Source organism: Pteropus alecto, unplaced genomic scaffold, assembly GCF_000325575.1.
Source record: "Pteropus alecto unplaced genomic scaffold, ASM32557v1 scaffold155, whole genome shotgun sequence".
NCBI lineage: Eukaryota > Metazoa > Chordata > Mammalia > Chiroptera > Pteropodidae > Pteropus > Pteropus alecto.
In genome coordinates this window covers 7,913,563-7,937,613 of record NW_006438113.1, presented here as the reverse complement: position 1 = coordinate 7,937,613, position 24,051 = coordinate 7,913,563, and the positions used below count along the sequence as shown (strand labels likewise).

General features: G+C 47.0%; 1 protein-coding gene across 5 annotated transcripts in view; it reads right to left on the bottom strand.

Annotated features, from left to right (window-relative positions):
- KCNMA1 (potassium calcium-activated channel subfamily M alpha 1) overlaps positions 1-24,051 on the bottom strand; it is a 686,137-nt gene that overhangs the window by 478,182 nt on the left and 183,904 nt on the right. For all 5 annotated transcript variants that reach the window (XM_025049379.1, XM_025049381.1, XM_025049380.1 and 2 more), the window contains exon 2: positions 3,487-3,648. In XM_025049379.1, coding sequence (XP_024905147.1) covers positions 3,487-3,648 — 162 coding nt within the window. The remainder of the gene's footprint in view (positions 1-3,486; positions 3,649-24,051) is intronic.

Sequence of the window (24,051 nt, the reverse complement as noted above, 5' to 3'; positions counted from 1 at the left end):
GAGACTCTCACCTGTGACAATGGAACAAGTGAAAAAGGGGCCCAGATGTGAAGGCTAAGCTTCTGAGCCCTGCGTCAAGGAAAACAAATTAAAAATTGAAAAGGGAAACTCTGAACAGCCGGGTGTCTAGTCTTGCTTTAGTCCCATTGTTGGAAGGATAAACATTTGAACAGCTCAAGACAAATACAGCTTTGGTTTCTGAACAGGCAGAGCTGCTTTCTCTTGCACACTGAGACCTCAATGAGAAATCTGTTCCTTGCTCAGAACAAGGACATGCCTTTTCCTAAAGGAGAGTCCTGTTCTGGAACTCTGAGATTGCTGCTTTCAGTGCAGTGGGACCTGAGTGTGTCAGAGCAACCCAGGCAGGATTTTCTCCAGGGAGTCCTTCAGAGAGCAGCTGGCATCCTGGGCAGTCCCAGGCAAGGGGGCCTGGGCAGGCTGTGCTTGTCCACACAAATGTTAAGAGAATCAAGCCAAGTAGCCTTAGGACCTAATTGGCTCAGAGACGGTAAAGTCAAAATATCACAGCCAAAGCGACAGCTGGAAGTGGCTTAGAAAAGAAGAGGCATTATCTTCGACTGGGAAGTAATGACATAGAAAGAGCACTAGACAGAAAGTCCAGAGGGATTCAGGTACTGGTCTGGTTCTGTCACTTGCGGCCACATATTCTTAGGCAAGTCGTTGCCCTTCTTATGCCTTGGTTTTCTCAACTTTAAATTGGAAACGAATTCATTGATAAGACTGACTTCCTTGTAACAAACCCCTATAACATAACAGCAAAATGAGAGATACAAACAAATAGGACATGGTCCTTACCCTTCAACCTGATCATAACATATAGTGTCTAACCCAGTGCCTGGCCCACAAGAGGCTCTTGATAATGTCAGTAGTAGTATCAAGGTGGATTGGGTGCACTTGGCCTGTGATTCCATTTCCACAGTGTCATCCACATCCACCTACTGGACCCCACTGTTCAGTTTTAGTTCAGGCTTTGCCCTCACCAGGTCCACTGCAGGAATCTCTTTGCATCCTGTCAGAGATGCCAGGAGCTCACTATCCTAACTGATCCTAGCACCTTCAAGCTCCCGCTTCACCAATTTGGTCTCCACTTGTCTACCAGCCTTCTCTACACAACCACCAATCATGATACCCTCCTCTTAAAAATCTCATTTCCTACAAAATTCAGTCCAAATTCTCTTGTTTAGTGTTTGAAAATCAGACAAGCTGTCTCCAGCCCACCTTTCCAGTCTTACTTCAACCTCGGGTGCCTTTGTGTTCGTAGCCGGAGCCTCTTTCCATCAACACCATGGCCCATCTCTGTTCCAGCTGTTCCTCACTCTGGAACGATTTCCTCTGCATTGACGTCAAGATCCTATTTCACATTTCAAAGCTCAACTGAAATGCTCTCTCTTTTATTAGATATTATTTACAGCTGATGGCCCACTAAGCAGTCTCTTTCTTGTTTTCAAGCTTGGGTATGTTTTTATTTTTTATATCATCTCTATCATCAAATGTGTGCTTGGTCCATCCTGAAATAGAAGTTTCAGCTCAAAGGCTTCCCTCACTGTGACTGCTTTCTCGATGTCCCCAAACTTCTCCAAACTCATCTTCTTCCACCCAATGCACATTCACACAATACTTGTACTCACAGCATTTCTCCTCCAGACATTCCTTCAATAACTTCCATCCACCGTGTGATAGAATCAGGATCACTCCTTGTTTCCCACAGGGCTAGAAAGAACACCTGGCTCTGAGTCGGTGCTCGGTAAACTCTTGGATGATGCTGATGAAGATAATTAAAACTGTCTGCAATGGCCACATGGAAGCCACAGAAGTTGCATATTTGTGCCATCACACTGTCTGCTGTTCCCGATCCACCATCACCACCGCATGTAGAGAAAGCACTGCCTCCATTTCATCCCAAGTAAATGTCCAGACCCAGAATTCAACCTCTTTAAGTTCCCCACACAGAATCTGCTCATGTACAAGCACTAAAGAACAATGGAGACTTTAATGAAAACTCTGAGGGATAAGGATGGTGGTTACATAGCAGAATCCACAGAAAGCCACCTTCAATTCCTTATTAGACACCCAGTACTGCCCAGTTTATCCTCTTTTGTCTTCCTCCTTGCAGCAAATGGCCTCATCAGTTTCTCCACTTCCTCCAAAACACTGACTTTTAATTTCTCCCCTTTTCATTTTGCTATCGATTGACATCATCCACAGCTTCATATTCAGACTCTTCAGAAGGCTCAGCTCATGACAGGCCCCTCAAGTAACAGAACCCTGTCCCTTTTGAAGGCTGCTTTGCTACCACCTTCGTGATTCAAGCATTCGGTGTCTTATTCTTTCCTGTAAGCTGTTTGTAAGATATTTGTCCCAAATATAGAGTTCTCCCCCAAAAGGATTCTAACAGGTGAAATTTCACCACCTCCCCACATCTACAGTCACCTCCTCACTGAGTTTTTGCCATTAAATGTTGAGAGTGATAATATCTATTTTCCAGCATCCCTACATGACCTTTAATCCACCCAGCCATCAGGATGTCCCCACTCATTCTGTCTGAGCCGAATGACTCCTTAACAAACTCCAGCTTCAGGCCCAGGAAAGGCAGCCCATACAAAACAGCTTCCAGAAACATAAGAAATCGTTTGTAATGCAACATCCTTCTCAGAGAAACTCTTGACCCAGAACAGATACAAGAAAGCCAGTGGGCAGGGCTATCCCTGGAAGGGCTCACATATGGCAGAAGCATGCCCCGGCCAGAGTGACCAATCTGTGCCTGTTTGTCCATAACTTTCCCAGCCTCTCACTGAGAAGTCCCAAGTACCCCTCAATCCCATGCAAACTGAGATGGTTGGTCACTATCCATGATACTTGCCAAGAACCAGGAGATCAGTGAAGCCAAGCTCTATATAAGCAGATCAGAGAGAAAGCAGGAAATGCACAGAGAAGGGGCAGGATGAGCCTTGGTTACAGGTGGGCCTAGGAGACAGCCTCATCAGACATAAGGTCAGAGGAGCAATGATCTAAGTACAGGGCCAGACAGCCTCAAATCAGCTGCCAACAAGTTTCACCAGCATGATTGAGGATCTAAACCGTGAGGAGGATCCAGATCACGCAAGGCAGGAGATTAGGAAACTGCCCAAAGGGGCTCTCTGCTTAGTGGCCAGAAGACAACAGTAACATCCCCAGATGGCCAACACACGCTCACGCACACATATACACACACTCAGAAGTCCCTCCCCAGCAGAACCTCTGAGCCCCAGACGCTGGCCCGCTCTGCAAATCCCTCCACAAACCACTGGCTTAGATGTACCTGAACCCAGCCTCTCCTCCATGACCACACATAAGTACTCTGTTTATCCTACCTCCCAATAGCCAGTGGCCTAAAGAAGACCCCACAAAACATGACATCCCTATAAACAAAGTGACTGTGGACCGAAGAACAGGAATCCTCTTGTGAGGAGGGTGTTGAGGACTCACCAGGACTCTGCCGGTCAGCGTCTGGGCAGATATCATCACCCCCGCCCAGTCCTTCACAGAAGTCATCCAGCCGACCTCGGCTGCCACTGCCTCTTCTTTTTCGTCCACTGGCTTGAGAGTGCCATCCGCCTGGCTTGAGCCATTGTTAATCTTCTGGGCCTCCTGGCAACAAAGAGAATAAGGATTGAGACTTAGGGACAAGGTAGATTTTAAAGACACAACCTATCCAAAAAAAATCAAAGCTGGAAGGGTCCTCATTTAAGGTGGGAGCTGGCTTGAAGGTGCAGGGGTAGGGGAGAAGGAAAAGATTATGGATTTGATCATTTTTTAAAATCTTTTAAAAAGAGTCTTCTTTCTCCTTCAAATATCTTTATGAAAGAAAGAAAAATGTGATTATTCTCTTCCTTTGCTAAAGAAACAAAGCTCAGGAGGAAAAGCATCCTGTGTGGGGTCTCTGCCTATCCAACCTTCATGCCCTTCTCACTGGAGCCCTCAATCTTCCCTTTAAGGAAGCCTCCATCTCCTCATCTCCATCTGTATGGTTCAACAGGGACTGATACGCCCACGCTGGCCCAGGAATTGACACTGGTCAACCATATCATTCCATGCCCCTGCCTTCAGTGATGGGGCCAGGGACAGTCACATGACGCACACCAACCCAATACACACCCAAGTCCGGGATTTTTGCCAGAAAGAGCAGAAAAGAAAATTCTTCCCTGAGAATGAAGGCACCACAGAGAAAAGCAGAAGTGACAGAACACTGATGTCATCATTTCAACACCTGAATCCAGCTGTGCCTGAGATCCACAGCAAACATCTTCGGTTATAGGAGACAATAAATTCCCCTTCGTGGCTTGAAATATGCTCGACGAAACAAGGCTGACATCATCCGATAACTGAGCCCCACATCGGGCCCTAAACTGTACTCTTTTGCACACAATGTGCCCTCTGCCTGGAATAGTCTTGTCCCACACAGTCTCAGCTTGCGCCCTCACCTCCCTCAAGTCTTTGCTCAAATATCATCTTTTTAATGAAGCCTTCTCCAGCTACTGTTTTAAAACTGCAACCCTATAGCGACCCCTCCAACAGCATCGCCTTTCTTATTTTTCTCCATAGCATTTAAAACCTCTAATACACTCTGTAATTCACTTACTTATTTCAAATACTATCTGCCTCCCCCAAATGCTATATCCCCAGAGCCTAAAAGAGTGCCTGGTATACAGCTGGCTCAATAAACTTGAATGAAGGAATGAAGGAATGAAGGAATGAATAGGGTTATAAGTACCAGCTCCTCACTGACTATGTAACTTGAGCTTAGGATTGCTGAATAAAATACAGGACACCCAGAAATTTTGAATTTCAAATAAAAAGTAATTTTTTTAGTGTAACTATACCCCCAAATATTACACAAACCATACTTATACTAAAAACACACTCATTTTTTTATCTAAAATTTAAATTTAACTGAGCCCTGTACTCAAATACTCGCTGAGATTATTTTGGCAGATATAGATATTTTAAAAGATGCCAGCAAAATTATGTTCATCATTTAAAACACTAGAATTAACTTCCAAAGGAAACTGACCCTGAGGATCATTGTGACTTGGAGTGAGGGGGGAAAAGCAAAAGCGGAAGTGAAAATCTTTGTCTGCAGTGAATAAGAGTGGTGCAGAATGAGAAAACGAGAGCTGGCAGGCACTGGATGAGTCATCCTCTTGGGGACCTGCAGGCAGGCAGGAAGCTGCTCCTGAGGCCTGGTTCTCCCCCTCCAGCCACCTCTGACCCAGTGAAGCTGGGAAGAGAGAAGCAGCACTAGCGACACCAGGTGCTCATGTCTTATTTCCAAGTGTGTGGGGCCCTATGGAGATAGAAGAGTTCAAGAGGAGGCTGCAGGCAGTGTGGTTGGGGGCCGCCTGCTGACATCTGTGGAGCCCGCTGCCCAAGCCACCTAAAGCCAATCTCAGTGGCTTGGTAGGACCCCGAGTCTCAGCTATGTGGAGACTCTGCACAAACGGGTTCTCTAGAAGAAAAGGAGACTCTGATCCAGAGGCAGCCTTAGTAACTGAAGGTGTAGATTCAGCTCTCCTGCCCCTGCGGGACCTCCCCTATGAGATGGGGCAATGTTGCCTGCCTATAGGCATTGTGGGGATTAAACAGTGCCCAACAGCACATAATACATGTTCACTTAATTATTCCTCCAGCCTCTTGCTTCTCTTTCAGCCACTGACACTCTAGCAGTGGTTCTCAAACTTGAGCAGGCATCAGAACCACCTGGAGGGCTTGTTAAGACAAGGTGCTGGGCCCGAGCCCCGACCTACATGTCTAAGTTCTCAGGTGATGCTGATGCTGCTGGTCTGGGAACCCTACTTTGAGAGCCACTGGTCCTAATCATCCTGGCATGGCTTGATCATCATCACTCCCCTGATCTGAAATGGGACACAGATCTTAACATCCAGCCTTTCCCAGCCTCTTCCTTTTCCCAGGCACAGAACCACCTGCTTATTTCAGAACTAGAGAACAAGGGATGGAAAGGGAAGAAGTCAAGGCAGGGAGAAGGGTCTCCCATCAGAGGCTCTGGTGTTTCCTTTAGAGTAGTGCCTCCCAGGGACATTCTGAACTGATACAGGGCCATGGCCAGGGGGCCTGGTAACTCTCTGCTCCTCAACTCGGGGAGGCTCAGGCTCCCAGCCACCTGGCCAACACTGGAGGAGGGAGTCAGCGTAAAAATGGCTAGGAGGCAGGAAGTCCTCTCCAGTCACAGTGGTTTCAATGCATCAATAATTCACAGCACAAGCAGTATATGGCAGATAATGCTCTCTTGCCAGCCTTCTTACCTATTGTTTTACAAGGCATTCATTATTTTAATTACTTTATGATAGGCAAAGCAAAACACAGACAAAGGGAGATAATGCCCTTGTTATTATTTGCTTACATTGGATGTTGCAAGCTTAATTACACGCGTGGGAGGCAGGACGGGGGGAGTGGCGGGGAGAGTGAGGAAGCTGGTGCTCTACTAAGCTTGATGCCAGCGGGCCAGGTTAGTGCTCTGTCTCCACCTCTGACCTCACTCTGGCCAACGCATCCCTCATCTAGAGCAGGGATTATAACCCCATGCTTCAGAGTAAAGGGGGCAGAGGCCTTGCTGGAGACACACGGGGGAAGGAGCGGTGAGGGCCAGAGTGAATTATAATAGTGATTGGCCATCATTTATCAATCCAAAACCAGGTGTCAGAAACTACAAATTAAGTGTTTTTATGCATGATCTTGCCTAGACCTTATAATAAATCCAACAGGCAGGTAGAATTATCCCCCTTTTACACACAGGGCAAGTGAGAGCAGGTATTTCTCAGGGGAAGGCACAGAGCCCAAGAGCTTGGGCTGGACACAGAGAGCCTACCTGGGCTTAGGTCTGCTCTACCACTGACGAGCTGACTCCCATGGGCATGTTAGCTCCCAAGTCTTGGCCTCCTTCATATAAAATAGGGACAGGCATGCAATAAGGTGGTGGGAAAGCTCATGTGAGAAGAGCAATGCACAGCACTTGGCATGGTGCTTGGTGCGCGGCAGTTATAGCAGCCAAGATGGAGCACCCATTGATAGGACTGGTTGCCTCCAAGGATACAAATGCATCACTGCATCAATTGACAGCCCTGAGAGGACAATGGCCCAGAGTGAAACCTTAATAAATAATTACAGAATGAAGCATAAATGAGTGTAGGTTCTAATGGCTATGACCCTGAGAGGTAAGGTGCCCCAGCTTCAGGAGAGGTTCCAGCAGGAGCTGCGTGGCACTTCCCAGGACAACTGGGGCAGAGTCCTACACAGAGTGAGACCTGGACCAAGTGGCCATTTAGATCCCTTCTGACTCTGAGCTCTATTAGATCAACTTTTGATTGGAGTTGAGGACCAGAGAGAAGCTGTCTCCTGGGTCCCAAGATACTGCTCATTCTTCTGTGCCCCACAGGATGCTGCTTCAGGGGGAACAGCACTTTGTTCTGAATGGCAAAGTGGGCATCCTCCATCCCCAAACTCCCACTTCCCAATGCAGAGAAAAGATGCAGTGGAGGAGAAAGGAGGATGTAGAAGAGGGAAGAACAGGGTAAAAGAGAGACTGGGCAGGGCAGGGTGGATATCCTGGAATGTGGAGGTCCTGCTATAGCACCCCCTGAGAAAGGGGCTCAGTCTTGCTTCGAAGGTCACTCCTCCCTCAAGCCATGCTCTCTCTCTTCACCAGAGTCTTGTGTAAAACAAGCCACAGTTGCTTCCCAGGGATAACACAGGACAACATCTAATCACAGTGCCCAGACCAGAGGGTGGGGAGGGCTGTAGGGTGAGGGTGCAGGTACAGGAGGCTGGGGGACACCAGAGAGCAGAGTGGCTGGCAGTTCTCTCCTACTGCCTGCCCATCAGACCACCTCTCATAGGGTTGGGCCTGGGCTTACACTGTCACCCTTTTTTGCCTTCTCCCCATTCTTTTTAAGGAGATTTTCCCCAGTGGCTTCCTATTGACATGGCCACAGAGGGCCTTACCACTCCTCTGTCTCCTGTGGACAAAGACTTGACCAGACCACAGTCACCCAGAAGTCACTATACAGAGCACACATCTGTTGGATTTGGGGCATTTTCCCTGAAGGTCAAAGACCAAAGCCTGAGAAGGAACCTCAGCAACCAGTTTAGCTGCCAACACCCTTCCCTGTACAGATGAGAATACTGAGGGCCTGCAGGGGTAGGAGGAACCACATGACCCGTGCCACCTAGTCCAGCCAGGTAACCCCAAGCCAAGACATAAACCCCCAGCTGGCTCTATTTCCCTTATCTCTTGTTACTTCCTCAGTTGGATGATTCCTTCAAATCTAGCCAAGGGAACCCATCACTCACAGGCAGTTCACTCTGCCACGCCAGCCTGCAACCTGGAGTCCATGTGTTCCTAGGACAGCCAGAAGCCTCCACTCAGCCTGATCCAGAGTTTGAGTGTGGGGGCCATGGAGGGAACAACCTTTTTGTCTTCAAAGGGCTAGCTTTCCCTAGCAGTGGGAGCAGCCCCAGCCCAGCACAAGAGCAAGCCCGTTCTAATCCCAGGACCCACAGCCCACAGACTCCAGCCCTCAGATTCAGTCCATGTCTTCTGTTTTTCTTGAATTAGACCCAGTATATGAGGAATTTCAGGTCTATGGCGTGGTAGGAAAAGCTCTGAGAATGGAAAGATACCCATATCCAGGTCCAGCTTTTCTGGATGTCCTTGGACATGTCATTTCATTTCTCAAAGCCTCTTCTGTAGACAGTAATGAATATAGCCTTGTAATCTGGTACGGTGGAGTCCAGCTCTTTCTTGAAGTGCCCTCTTCCTAATGGAGGTGAGTGATGGTGACCTTGCTGTCATCTGGTTCTAAACAGAAAGCAGTGCTGCTCTGCAGAAAAGGGTCCTGGACCCCAAAGCCAGGCCTTGTAGAGCATGCAGGTCAACTCTCGGATCCCCACCCAGCTGTACCCTGCAGGGCAGTGCCCTGGTTATCTCCCTGAGCCCCAACAAGATGTTGAAATTGCCAAGTCCGGCCAGATGGTCCGCCGTGCTAGCCACACCCTCCCTGTGAGCTGCCATTACACCTGGCCCCACCCAGCTAGGCTCGCACACCCCAGGTATGCTCTCACCGGCAACTGTCAGGCCAACCCAGGTGCCAAGGCCACCCTGGGCACCACACCTGCTGGGTAACTGCAGCAGGGATGGGGAGCAACCAGCAGGAGGATTCCAGAGTTCCCTCACTGCTCACTGCTCACTGCTGAGGCTATCCCCAGATAACAAGTCTGTCTTGGGTTTAATTACATCTCAATTTTTCAGACACTGACTCCTCATCCCACGTCTGGGAAGTTGCTTAAGCAGTGATCATCTGGGAGGAAAACTACTCTTTAAAATATAAGTCGAATCATGTCACTGCCATACCAGCATCTTCCATGGTTTCTCGTCCCACTCAAAGGACAAGTCATAGACTTCATGCAGTCTGTCCACCCAATCTGCCCCACTCCTGCCATCATCCTACGAGTCGCCCATTCTCTCACTCACTCACTCCAGCCACATCAGCCCTCTTGTGCTGCCAGAACTTTCCAGGCCCACTCCTATCTCAAGGCTGATGCACTGGCTGCTCCCCCGGCCCCAGATAGCCACACGGCTGCTCCCTTGCCTTACTTGGGTCTTCGACACCTTATTAGTGAGTGCTTCCCTGCCTACCAAACTGAAATGACAGCCACCCTACCCTGATCATTCTCCTATGCTCTAGGCCTCCTCAGCGTATTTATACCACCATCTGCTAGTCTGCATACTTTAACCATCTTTTATTGCCTGTAAGCTCCATGAAGAAAGAATTTTTGTCTCTTGTTCACTGCTGTATCCTCAACATTGACATTATGAGCTCAGAGTAAGCACTAGACACATCTTAATAAAAGGTAGGAAGGAAGGGAGGGAGGAAAGGAGAGCTGCAGCATATGGGAAGTCAATTCCTGGCATGCATGACACCTAAAGTACATACAATTACTAATAAGTGCAAATGATAATAATAACTGGCTACTTTAGGGCATCATCACAGTAACTCTATAAGGTATGTTAGATGAGGGAGTAAGTAGCTGGCCCAGGAAAACAGCTGGAATTTAAACCCAGCTATCTAACACCAGAAAAAGACAAGTACCTGTCCTGATGACCTCCTGGGGACAGTGTGAGGAGCAAATGGGATAATGTATGTGGAAGGATGATGAGCTGCTGCAAAGCACCCATGAAAGGTTTATTATCGTCTTCAGCACTCAATTCACCCCACTAAGTCTGGGTATTGCATATATCATAGAGGCCCTTCTTCAAGGTCACCATGCTTTGAGAGGGCGTTAAATCAAGGACAGAGGGACACGGTTCCTCTCTCAGCCAAGAACCAGCTCAGAACCATAAATCATCCTTCATGGAGCAGAGCATTGAGTCGGAAATGAACACGGCCGGGTTGACAGGCTGTGAAGTCCTCCTGCTAAGCACCAAGGTTCATTATGCAGATGCTGCCAAAGGAGATGATTCTGATCCCTCGGTGCATCCGCGTCCTCGGGGTGAAGGTGTGGAGGGTGTTGTGCGGCCTGGCCGCTCGGCCCTGTGGTCCTGAGGGTCTGATAGGAACTGCCTCCCCTAATCCCTCTGGGACAGAGTAGGGGCCCGGAACACTTCTATCCCTGAAAGTCCATGCCTGGACCCTCTGCCCAGGGCCTTAGTACCATGGGACGCTTCCTGGGTGCTCAACTCCCGGAGGGCTATGGTGGAAGGAAGACCCAGGAAATCTCCATCTCTCCTCTCCTTGTGTCTCACAGGCCCATTTCATCCTCAAATTTCCCTGGTTGACATCAGAAAGCCATTTCTCCTGAGCCTGAATTGACGGATTCTGCTTCTGAGGTTTATTCCTTCGATCTGCCTAGAAGCCCCACCCTCACCCCATCCCTCAGCAGCCTCCCCTGCCTCTGTCTGCCCCCTTTCATCTGTCAAAAATGACCCAGCTGCCCTGCATGTGGCTGCCCTCAGCTTAGAACAAAGCAGAAGGAGCCTTTCTCTCCTGTTAGAGGGATGGTGGCAGGGTGAAGAGCTCTGGACCCAAAGTCAGAAAGCCTGCACTCCGTCTTCAGCTCTGTCAGGGACAGGCTGTTTGGCCTTGGCCAGCCACCTACCCTCTCTGAGCAAAGTCCTCATCTGGGAAACGAGAAGGAACAGTGTGTTAAACCCACAGCTTTCTGTTCCTTGGAGTCCAGAGTACGTGTTCCGCGAGGTGCCTCAGGGGGTTACCAAGGGAAGGCAGAGGAGGCAAAGTCTCTGGCCTCCATGACAATCAAACCATCTCAGCATTGTGCAGTTTCTACCTATTAAAGACTGCCTCTGAGTGAAGGAGTTTCCTGAAGAAAGAAAGTTTAAAATCCACTGAGTAAAAATCCATAGGCCTGTTTTGCTTTTAAAAGATGCTTTATTTCATGGCAATAATTATGACACTCTGTGGCACAGTTTGGCCTAAAATCCAGAAATGCCTAAACTTCAATACCTATACACCCATGGGGCTTCCAGTGCCTCTGTGCAGGTCACCGCCCCAGTCTTTGCCAGGCCTAAATGCCGGAGAAGGCTCTCCCAGCCATCCCCACTCCTGCCAAACGGGCCAAGAGGAAATCCTCCCAGAAGCCTCTTTCACATCCTGGGCGGGTGGCCCAGCAATGAGATCCTCCCAGGTACCGATAATCCTGTGTATTAGGGATTAGGCCGATTACCTAAAGCAGCTCAAGCAAATAAAGCATAATGTGGGCACCACCAGCTGGGATTTTCATGTGAGAGTTCTGAGGAGGGAGGGAGGGAAGGAGGAAGTGGTCACTCTGACACCCAGGGGCCGGGGAAACAGGGCAGCACAGGAGCCAGCCCGGAGGGAGGGGCTGGCACAGCTGGTTTCTGCCCTTGGGAAGTTCCAGTTATCCAACCTTTCCGTGGCAGGTCAGAGCCACCCTTGCACCTTGCAGCCTCCCTATCTACATCCCAGGACCCCACTTAGGCAGGGGGCTCCATGTTTGTGCCAGATGAACTTAACCAGCAGTACCACTCTTGCTAACTATGGCCCACAAACCCAGGAAAGGAGCACAGTGTCCACAGATTCAGGCCACAGGAGCTTAAAAAGAAGCTCAGACAAAGCCAATTGCTTCGGGATGTTGGAAAATCATCGGAGTTTACTGCATCTCATGCGATACTTCATCACAGGCCTCTTAAGATTCTCACTGCTAGGAGTGCCCTGAGCCCTGAGCCGTGTGTGAACAACTGCTCTTCATCAGTCTTTGTGGGAGAAAAAAGTGACAGCCAAAAAAGGTCATGTGACCTTTAACAAGTCACTTACCATTTCTGTGCCTCAGGTTTCCTTGTCTCAAATTCAAAGGGGCAGTGTAAACGTTCCCCAAGGTTCTGTCTGGCCTGACCTTATACATGTCCAGTGGTGTGAAATCCTGGGGGTGGACGGGAGTCCTTTGGACTCCTCCCAGGGCCACGCTCCAAGATGCTCACGAGTCTCCTGTGGCCTGAAGGCATTGGCTATCCCTCAAGAAATTCTTCTACCTGGTGGTTTTACACCATCTTTTAATCCTCACGACAAGCCTTCAAGATAGGAATGTCATGAGGCCCAGAGACGTTGGGTAATTTCCAAGATCACTCATCTTGTAAGTGGCAGAGCTGAAATTTAAATCCAGTCTATTCTAAGATGAAAGGCTGTATTTTTCTTCTATTCCATGCTGCCTTGGGATAGGTAAAATGTACAAAGAAGAGCGGGATCTCCTTAGAAAATTCTGCTTATTACTACCACTGAAACAATCATCTTATACCCTATGGGCTTCTCACTGATAAAATTTTGTAGTACAGACATCTAAATCTGGCTATAATCAGCCACATACGGATAAGGAGCTGGAGAAATGGCCTAGAGAAGTGGGTTCCAACCTGGGAATAGAATGACCCATCAGACATAATGTCCTGTGTGGGATGTGTTCTCAAATGGCCACATTTGTTGCTTAAAATTAATAAGTCAACCTCAAACTTTCAGGACGACTGCATACATCTCAATCAATAAACCACGTTGCAAAATAATGATCTTCTCCTTCAATTAGCTTTAAAAAGTGGGAACATAGAACTGACAATCCAGAATTCACTAACTGAGCCTTAGAGACTTGCAATTGAATTAGCAGAGACCTCAACTCTGATCCCTCAGCCAGAGCAACCTGGGCGGGGTTCATGTCACCCTGCTCACCTGCAAAGACGTGGCTTTGCTGCTAGCCTGCCCGGAAGCCTGACCTGCCCCAGGAGAACAGCGCAGGAGCTGCCCAAACACGAAAACCATTACAGTGACCCAGTCAGAAGGCAAAAAACTCATTTGTTTTCTAGTTAAGGAATAACATATAATCACACCAGGCAAGTCTGAGGCAGGGCCAGAAGTTCAGATGGATTAATACCAGATGTAATTTTCTGAATGCCTTGTGTTATCTTGGTTAATCCTGTTAACAATATAGCAAGTTAAGCACTGTTATCTCCATTTTAAAGATGAGCAGCTGAGGCACTGAGGCTCTCTGAAGGCCTATGATAAGCACAGTCACCTTCCAAATCCCACAGAGGCCCATGAAGCTCACCATCAATCCCTTTTCCTTGTAGGAAGAACCTCGCGCTTCATGGAAAGGCAATCTAGAGTAACTTCTTGTTTCAAAGAGCACACTCAACCCCCTAAAAAATGTTTGTTTGTTTGTTTTAAATGAAATAAATCTCAGAGTCACAGAGCTATAGCAGTCGGAGCTGCAAGGGACCTTAGAACTTGTGCAGCCTGATTCCCTTCCTTCAGAAAGGAAGAGCCTAGGGTCGAAGAAGGGTAGGAACGCAGCTTGTTCATACAGAGACTATGTAGAGGCCCATGAGGCCGAGAGACAGCACAAGAAGCAAAAACATTATCTGAGATCCCAAGTCTGATTCCTGGCTTCCCGTCTTACTAGCTGTGCAATCTGGAGCAAGTCGCTCCTCTTCATGCTAGCCTCAGTTTCCTCAATGGAAAAGTGGGCTTACAAATACTTTCCTCTAAGAGTATCTGTAAGAATCAACCATGATGATGAGTGCAAATCACATGGCGAGGGCTCAGCAAATAGTTGTTATTATTAGCTAAGTGCCAGACCATGCACTTGTATGACCTTGAAAACCGACCTACCCAAGGGCCTATAGCAAATAAAGAGCTGATAGGGATATAAAGCCATATTTTCCAGACAGCAAGCATAATCTCTACCAACTTCACCAAAGTGGAGGCCTAATTTGGTTTCTGGTCAAGACAAATTGGACATGGATAACTGAGACTTTCATTTTCCAAAACTTTCATTTTCACAAAAGAGGGCAGAAATCTCCATTCCATAGCCATAACTTTTACGACTCAAGTTAGTGGAGAAAAAGGCAAACTGAATCAAAACAAAGATGTAAACATGGTTGAGGAACAAGTGAATGCTAGTCAACCATGAATTCAGATGCTTGAGGTACCAGCTCATCCAGTCAGAGGCGATGGGCTCTTATTCTCGTCTACCTTCTCCCAGCTCCTGAGGATAGGAGTTGCTGAGAGAGACAGTGGAAGGGTCAAAAGAGAAGAAGCAGAAGCAGGAAGGGAGCCCATTGCCACCTCTGTGGATCAGGAAGAGGATCTGGCCCAGGTAGGGTCTCATTCTCTACAGCAAAAGATGCTGCAAGGCTGGCTCATGGCTCTCTGGTCCTGTGGTCCCTACATTTGGGGCCATGAAGCAGCACTGCTCCAGGATGGACTCTGGAAATGAAAAGAAGCAGCACAATGTATGTGTGTCAGCGAAAGACAGCCAACACTCTTCTCCAGGGAAGAACTGTCCTTTTCTCTGACTTTATGTCACTACTCCTTTGCTGGGTAAGAATATGCCCTTTTAATGAAATGACGATGATAGAGCTGGCATTTTACAGTTTCTTTTCTATGTCCTTGCTTGTCAAAATAAAAAGCTGGCAACACTTTGATAATCTCTATGGTTTTTAAAGTTTAATTGAGTATGCCAGGACAGTCTAGGAACCACTCACCTGGTCCTCACTCTGAAAATGGGAAATTAAGGCCCAGAGAGGCCATTCTCATAGTGGCCAAGTCCCACTACGTGGACCCCAGAGTGTGGCACACCAATCAGAGACAGCCTTGGGGCCAGGGAAGGTAGGGCCCAAGGGACAGAGACAAGGTCTTTCAGGGCTCTAACAGCTCAGCTTGCAATGGCCCAGAGCCCAAGAGAGAAGGAAATGCCTTAGTTTTCAGGGCTCAGGGCCATACTGCAGGGTCCTGAGTCCTCAGCCTCACTACCACTACAGCCAGAAATGCACAGAACCTAAACAGTCTCCCTAGAAACAGTGCAATTATTGCTGTGGCCCCAAACCATCATTCAGAGGGCAAGTGGAAAAAGAATTTGCCAGGGGATAGCAGGTGGGATGAAATGTTTGTGGTTGAATATTACCTTCCAAGTCAACATTGAGAAGGACCGTGGAGTAAAAAGGTAACTTGTGAACAATCTAAGTCACAGCTCAATGCCCCAAATGAAATAGACCACTTTCATCCATCACAGCTGCTATTTCCTCACAAGGCTTACCACTACCTGCCTGACCTCATACGGGGATGTTTATTCTCCATCAGTCTCCACTAGAGTGGGACAGGGCCTTGGCTTACTGCATATCCTCAGAGCCTGGAACAGTGCCCAGCATGTAGTGGTGACTTAATGGTGTGATAAAAAAAATAATTGAATAGATTCTGTTTTTGTCGTTGCTATTGTTTCTTTGTTTTCTTCTGATTTGTTTTCACTCTGCTCATATTTTCTGGAATCTCAAAAATCCGCCCCAGTCCCACTGTCCATACCATAGTACACAAACTCCTCCAGGTTTGGTCTTCAGGCCTGCAGTCTACCCTCCCCACTCCTCACAGAGCCTGCTTTCTCACAAGATTTCTCTGATGTGCCTTGGTCCTTCTGACCTCTACACCTTTGTGCCAGCTTTTCATACTCCTAGGATACCCTCTCCATTGCTCTCCACCCAAATCTCTTTAATCAAATCCCAGGGGTCCACTGAAGTCCTCTCCCTGACAATAACCCCCCTCCCCCCCAGCTCTCCCCGCCCTAATTCCAGTGCCCACAATCTGTTTCCCTCATTCAACAATGGACAGGGACAGCCTGGCAGCCTTAGTCATCTTTTTATCCATGCATGTCATTGCCCCAATTAGCCTGAAAGCTCCTTGGAGTCAATGCCCCATTTTTTAGACCCAGAGTGTTTGGCATAAAGCAAGTGATTAATATATATATGCTGAATGAATAAACTAAAACTCTGCTCAGTAGGAACTGGAAAACCAACCCTTTCCTGGGTACCACTGACATCCTGGCTAAATAAGGCCAGTTTCCATGACTTGAAGTTTGAGCTGAGTGCTAGCTCCCAAACTGCTGTTCCTCAGTGCAGCTACATGTTCATATACAAATGCCATATTCCAAACAAGATCAGATGTCCTGGGACTTACGAGACGGACATGCCTCACCAGACACATCAGTCAAAAAAAGATAAATATTCTTGTTTACAAAAGGATTTGTCCCGTTACAGGAAAATTTCCACCATGATTTAGGATCTAATCCAGTGAACGCCTATAGACCTCACCAACTGAACATTTTTCTACTGCTTCCGTTTCTGAACTTGAATGGGATTTGGCTTCAGGTCAAAAGAGTTGTCAAAATTAGGTCATCCCAATGACCCGCCATTCAGGAAACCTAGCAAGTCAGACAAACCTCAGCAGGCAGGAAGATGGCCAGGTTACCAGGCATACTGACGCACTCAGGACAGAGCCACGTGAATGGTCAGTCACCCAGTGTGGGGGCCCAGGCGCAGATCTCTGGAGCTCCACAGAGCTGCCTGTCTCCCCAGGCTCTGGTTCTGCACCCCACTCTCTTTGGGACTCTTTGGGAGGCCTGACTGAGCTCCCTAACCTTAGCCTCTATGTACCTGGGGTCCTACCACTCTAGTTTGTATCTAGGTTTCCAACACAGCAGCCAAATACAAGAATCTGGATGGGCTGTTAATGTGAAATAACAAATTCGACAGCCTGGGGAGAGGGAAGGGGACTTGTATTTCTACCAGGTTGGAACAACTACTTCTCCTTCTCTTTCTAGATCCCTGAGGGGAGTTAGGAATGGCAAGCCTCCCCACTACCTCCGCCACGCCGGCACTGCAAAGCCTCAGCCCTCTCTTTGGCACCCCTGAGCCCATCAACCTCCTCTCTGTGGCCTGGGACCCCTCCAACTCTGGACATCAGGAGGCTCAGCAGCTGTGAGAACCTTCTTTCTCGAAGGTTTTTCCAAAATTATATCAGGTTTCCTTCTATCCCAGCTGGTCAGCAGGGGACTCTTTTGCCTAACATGGTTGAGGAATGTCTTAGAAACTGGTGTGATTCAGTCTGGCTTCAGATGAGGTTTTCCACCCAGACAGAGCACACCGAGTGTCTGGACGCCTTGGCTCGCTACCTTAGGGGCACCCACACCCTTTCTCCATCTCCGGACCTCAGTCAGGAGGGCACTCTTGACAAAGTGGCAGGTCCAGCCCAACGATGAAGTCAGATATAGAAAACAAGCCAACAGGAAGCCGAAAGGTCCACACACTTGCATACACAGGGGCCTCTCTCCCTACAGTAACCCTCTCTTCCTCCCAATTTCCTGAATTTGCAAATCTAGTTGCGATACACCCAGTATAAATTACTGAAGAGAAACTGGAGGAAGTGATTCGACTACTGAAATCTTGAAAGACACACACCTTTCTCCTGGAAGAGAGGGCAAAAAAAGCATTTTACCCTTCTCTTCTAATAAAGATTATTTCTCCCCTTTTGCCTATTCAGACTAGCCTCGTTCCACAAATATAGACTCTAACCAAAGGGTGGCCCAAGATAATCATTTGAAAATGCAGTTTGAAAAAAGGTCGGCAACCCAAATGTCATGTTTACTAATGAACTATTACTGAACTGTTCTTAGTTCTGCTGTATTCTCACTTGAGGACCTGCAATATCTCCTAAAAAAAAAAAAAAAAGAGAAACACTCTCTCCCTCCATCAGTGCTCCATCTCCCGTGCTGAGAGCGAGCACACCAGGTGGGCACCAGGAGGAAGGTAATGTGAGATGAGAAGCTTCTTTTAAATCTCAGAAGTTTCTTATTACGAGGCTCTAACGACTACAGTGAGAAGGGCCCTGCAGGACAGGGGCTCCAGTCTGCACACTGTGGTCATCACCTGACCCGGTATCCTGCATGCCCCAGGTTTCCATAACAACTGTCAGGTTGCCTCAGGCCCTCATGGAGATGGGACCTCCTTTGTGTGGGCAGTTCTGGAAAAAAGGTCAGGTCGTTGCCTGAATTCCATCTCTGTTTTCCTTCTCCTTCTGCAGCTGCTTTTCTGACCAGAAGCTTGACAAAGATGGTTGTTGCTAAGATTTCTAAGCATGGATACTTCAAATGTGAGAAACCCGCCAAGGAGAGGAGACACATGAGGAAGCTTCTAGGGATACTGGCGATACTGTGTTTCTTGAGCCAGTGGGTGCTTACATGGATTTTCTCATGATTGTTCACTATTTTGTACTTTTATATTTTATATGTTTTTCTGTATAGTTGTTTTATTTCACTATTTCCAAAAAGACCTTTAAAAATAGATCAACCAAATTGTTTTTAAGGGACCCATCATCATCACCCACATTTATTTAGTACCTTCTGGCACAGGATGACAGAAATAACCCTGTTGTTCACAGCCCTGAACAACAGAACCAAGAACCAGAAAAAAACTCATTATAAGTTATTAGTCTCAGGGCACAGTCAGGTGCCAGGCACCAGCCAGAAAGAGGAAGTCGAAGCAGAGGTCAGAAATGATTAGATATAGTCATAGGATCAATGGGCTAGAAACCCAAAGAGCACTTGTTGATATAATAGTTTGCTGTTGATCCGGCTTAAGATCACGGGCAGAGGTTGTGTTTCATGCTTTGTACCTGCCTTGGGAGGTCATGAAATGAGGTAGGCAGGGCCCTGTCCATCAGAGAAACTGTGAGCCTTCCACTGCCCTGCCTGTCCACTCCTGAGAGCTACACATGATCTTGGCACAGCCTGGAATAAGGTGTCAGGGACATTAAGCAATCAGGAGTCTGAGTCAAGTTACCAAACCTGCTCGGGAGCCCCAGGACCGCCTCTTCACCCTCCGCAAGCCATCACTACCACTCATTCCAGCCACGCCGCTCTCCTGCACACACCTCAGGCTGTCACAAGTCCATCATTTTGTTCATGTTGGATTAATTACCACTCCCCTCCTTTCTAAATCTGACATGTCCTTCAAGACACAATTTAAAAGCTGCCTCCACCATGAAGCCTCTTCAGATCTCTTAACTAGAATGAACATCTCCCAGTGGTGTTCACTCTACACTTCCTCTCTGTCCCCTCAGAGAATTACTTGTTTCTCTAGTAGTTAGCCCTCATTACATTCAAGCACTATAGATATATCCATCACTCCTCCAGCTAAGAATCTTGAGATCAAAAACTGGACCTTATCAATTCTCATATCTATAGGATATAGGCTTTTCTCATATTTACATCCACCATTGTGCCTAATGGATATGTAGCGGGTGTGCAACAAGCAATCAATGTTTATTAAGAAATCAGGGCCCAAGAGGATGCAGGCCCAGCACGTAGGAAACAATGTTCTAATGATCCGCAGATGGTCAAGGAGGACACAGGCCTGGCAGGAGGGACGGTGAGCATCACAGAGAGCCTTTACACTTCAAATTCACTCACTTCTCTCCATCCTCTCTTTTTCTCCCCCAGCTGATTACTACACTTCATAATTATTTGCACGGTATCCACTCTGGCTCCAGTCCCCTACCCATTCTCCACACTGAAGCCAGAGAGTCTTCACAAAGTTTAGACCTATCATGCAATATCTATGCCTAAACTCTTCCATGACTCCCTGCTGCAATCAGAGGAAAGTTCAAAACTCTCAGGATGGCCTTCAAAAGTGCTGCTGCAGATCTGGCCTTTGCCTGGCACCTGGTCACATGTGGAACCACTTGGCCTCACCTTCTTTATGCTCCAGTCGTACTGGACTTTCTTTCATCCCTTCAATGAGTGGTCCTCTTTTCTGACTCAACGAATTACATGTACTATCTCCTTTGCCTGTATCAGCCTTCTCCATCCAGTCATATTCCAGACTTTCTACTCATCCTTACGATCCTTCTCCAGAAAGCCTTCCCTAATGCCCCTTCCCTCTCTACTGTCACCATCGGTAAGTAAAGCCCCCAGCCATCTGGTCCTTGCACTCCTCCTCCATAACACTCAAGGTACCTACAAATATTTGTTCAGCACCTCTTGGCATCACTAGACCAAGGTTTCTGTAAAGGGTCAGAGAGTAAACAATTTAGGCTCTGTAGGCTCTATGCCATATGGTCTCTGTAGTAATGACTCAATTCTGTCATAGAGCAAAAGTGGCTACAGACAATATGTAAACAAATGAGAGCGGTTGTGTTCCAATAAAATTTTATTTATGGACACTGAAATTTGAATTTCATGTAAGTTTCACATTTCATGAAATAGCCTTCATTTAAATTTTTTTCAACTATTTAAAAAATGTGAAACCATTCTTAGCTCACAGGCTATACAAAAACAGATGGCAGGCCAGACTTGGCCCGCGGCCCTTAGTTTGCCAGCTCCAGCACTAGGTTATAAGTTCCATGAGAGAGAAACTATGTCTTGTTCACTGATGTATTCCCCCAGCACCAGGCCTGGTGATTCATAAAAATTCGTTGAATGCCTTGATGGACAAGAGCAGGGTTTCCCGGTATGTACTCTGCAGAACACCAGTCCAATGAGATGTTACACACACACACACACACACACACACACACACACACACACACACACAAACACAGTTCTTATCAATGAAAATAGGAGATACTACTGTTCCCTTCCTGGAAATTTTCAACATTCAGTGCATTAAGTATATCAAAAGATCGGAACTGTCCTTTGGTCAAGTAACTTGTTTGATTTAGACCAATACGGTGCTTCCCAAACTCACCTGGCCAAAGAACTTCCTCTTTAACCCAGAACATTTACTAGAATCCACAGGCAACCCCATTAGAAAGCACTGCCTTGAGGACAAAAGAACTCAGAAAGGGTCTCAGAGCTATAGTGAGCATCCTAATCACCTAAAAGCCTTTTTAAAACAGACTGCTGGGCCCCACCCCAGAGTTTCTGATTCAGTCAATCTGAGGTATGGCCTAAAATTTCACATTTCTCACATGTTCTCCATTGATGCTGATGCTGCTAGTCTGGAGACCCCACTCTGAGAAACACTGATCTGAAAAAAAGGACCTTCCAGGCCAAGTCCTCCAGCTGAGGATTCCTCCTCCTTCCAAGGACCCGATCCCCCAGGAAAACCCCAACTGTCCACTTCTTCACACTAGAAGAAGAAACCCTGACCCATCCCTCCAGCATTAGGGCAAGGCAAGGTAATGGGTTGCACGGTGTTCCTCAAAAGTTATGTTTTAAGTCTTAAGCCCCAGTACATATGAATATCATTTACTTAGAATCTTTGCAGATGTAATCAAGTGAGCCTTTAATCCAATATCACTGATGTCCTTACAAGAGAAGAGAGAGGAACACAGGGAGAGAACACCATGTGAAGACAGAGACGCAGAAAGACGGCCATGTGACAACAGAGGAAGAGGCTAGGGTGATGCAGCTGCAAGCCAAGGAACACCAAGAGTGGACAGACACCGCCAAAAGCTAGGAAGAGACAAGGAAGGATTCTCCCGTATGGGTTTCAGAAGGAGCATGGCCCTGCAATTCCTGATTTTGGACTATGAGCCTCCAGAACTGTGAAAGAATAAATTTCTGTTATTTTCAGCCACCTAGTTTATAGCATCCTTTCCCCCAGACGGGGTGTTTCTCATCATCACAGATATAAGAGTCACACACACACAGCTCTAGCCAGGCCTTAACCTTGTTGGATGTCCATGTGAACTTCAAGGGAACGACTTGTCTCAGCTCTCTGATCCTTGCGTCATCCCTACATCACCACTAGCTGGTGAGTGTTTGAGCTCAGGTCTCTCTTTGGAAATTAGATTACCTAATTAGTATGATGTTTTGTTGGATTCCTGCCCTGGGGCTGGTTTTGGCAAAAAGCATGTGATTATTTTTTGTCTAAAAAAAAAGTCAATGAGTAAATTGAGGAGACTTGGCCTTCCCACATCCCGACTCCAGCGGTCCCATTTCCTACCAGGAGACTCGCAAGGTGCTTCTCAGTCACAAAGTTTCTTCTCCTCTGGTCTGGGCTAGAAATGTCTTCTCTAATTGATATAGAAATGGCTTTGTAGCATATATTTTCACAGTCTGAACATGCTGGTTTTAGTCACAAATTATACACCTCTCCTTCTGGAAAAATTAGAGGTATAATTTTTATTCTCAAAAGAGGCAGACATAGCTATATGCCTAATATCTTAGGAAGGAGCCAAAAAGGAAATATGGACACAGCTTGTCATTGTTGATGGTGACAAAGGGGACACCAGGAGATGGGGACTCTTTGTTCTCAAGCTCTGAAGCTACATGAAGAAAAAAACAGAAGTAACCAAATGCCTTCCTTGCATCTCAAAACCATGTCAACCAACCCAGGGCTGGCTGCTCACAAGGAGTTGGTATGAACTTGAAACCCTTCCGATGTTTTACAGGTAGGCCGAGGCCATGTTTCCTGCCACAACAGGATCATGGGACTTTCGGAATGCCTTCTTCCACCCCAAGGCTCTTAAAAAATAAGAGAAGGATCTGATTCTTTGAGACAGGACCCTGCGTCCCATCCCCAGAAGCTAAGAATTCCCTCCCTCATCCCTTCCAAGGCCATCATCTAATTTCAATGTCCTGGTCCATCCATGAAGACATGTTAGTCTTTGGCCAGGAGAGTAGAATTCTAGAACATCCATATCTCAGCCTTGACTATGGAGTTGAGAATTAGGCTAGCCAGGTGAATGGCATGCTGTCATAGGGGATAAACAGTTCTGGTTTGCAGATTTGCCTCATTTTACGTTAGTTATGTTTTGTATTAAAATCTAATTTGCCATACAAACAGCAGCAGGTCAGTAAAACCTTTGAAACTTCAGGTTTCAGAGCTATAAGACAAAAATAATAATAAATGCTTTGCAGGGGGGTTGTGAGGACTTTGTGAGACATTAGATGTATCTGGTACACTAATACTAATTCACAAATCACTATGGCCGAGTATGAATCCAAACAATGTACCTGTACCCTTTTTATCCTTTCGATAACAACTAACATCTCCCATCCTGCAAATGAGGACTCAGAGGCACAGAAAAGTCAAAGTACTTGCCATAGTCACATAGCCAGTGTGCTGACCCTCAGCCAACTAGCGGTGGAGCCTGTGGGCTCATCAAAGAGATCTGCTGCATCCCTTTAGGGGGGTCTCTGGGGTTAGGAATTAAGTCCTATATTCATTTAGTCATTCAACAACAATGTCTTTGTGTGCCACTGAGGAGTGCTCACAGCAGGTTCTCAGACAATAAAATACATCCTCTCCTTCTAGGAGGTGAATAGCTATCAGGGAAAATAAGACAAGTGCCCAAAACTAAATAAAGGTATGATTGACACTGGAGAGGAAGATAGAGCATGATTGAGGCTGTTAAATGGCAGGAGAGTCTTTGTGGAACAGGCTGATTTCATGAAGGAGGTGGGATTTCTGCCGAGCCTTAAAGGATGGGCATGGTTTTGACAGATGGCTCAGTCTAAATTAGGGCCCCTTTGTTCTTCTTTCTCACACCAACCCATTTGCTTTGTTTGTCAGATTCTCTGCAGTTTTAATTTCACAGATATTTGGGGCTTTCTTTGTTTAATGCAGGTGTCTCTCACTAGACCACGAGTCCAGGAGGAGAGGCAGCATGCTATTGTGTTTACCACGGTACACCTAGGGCCTCGAAATGGGTCTGAATTGGAGTGGGTACAGAAAAGTTATTTGTG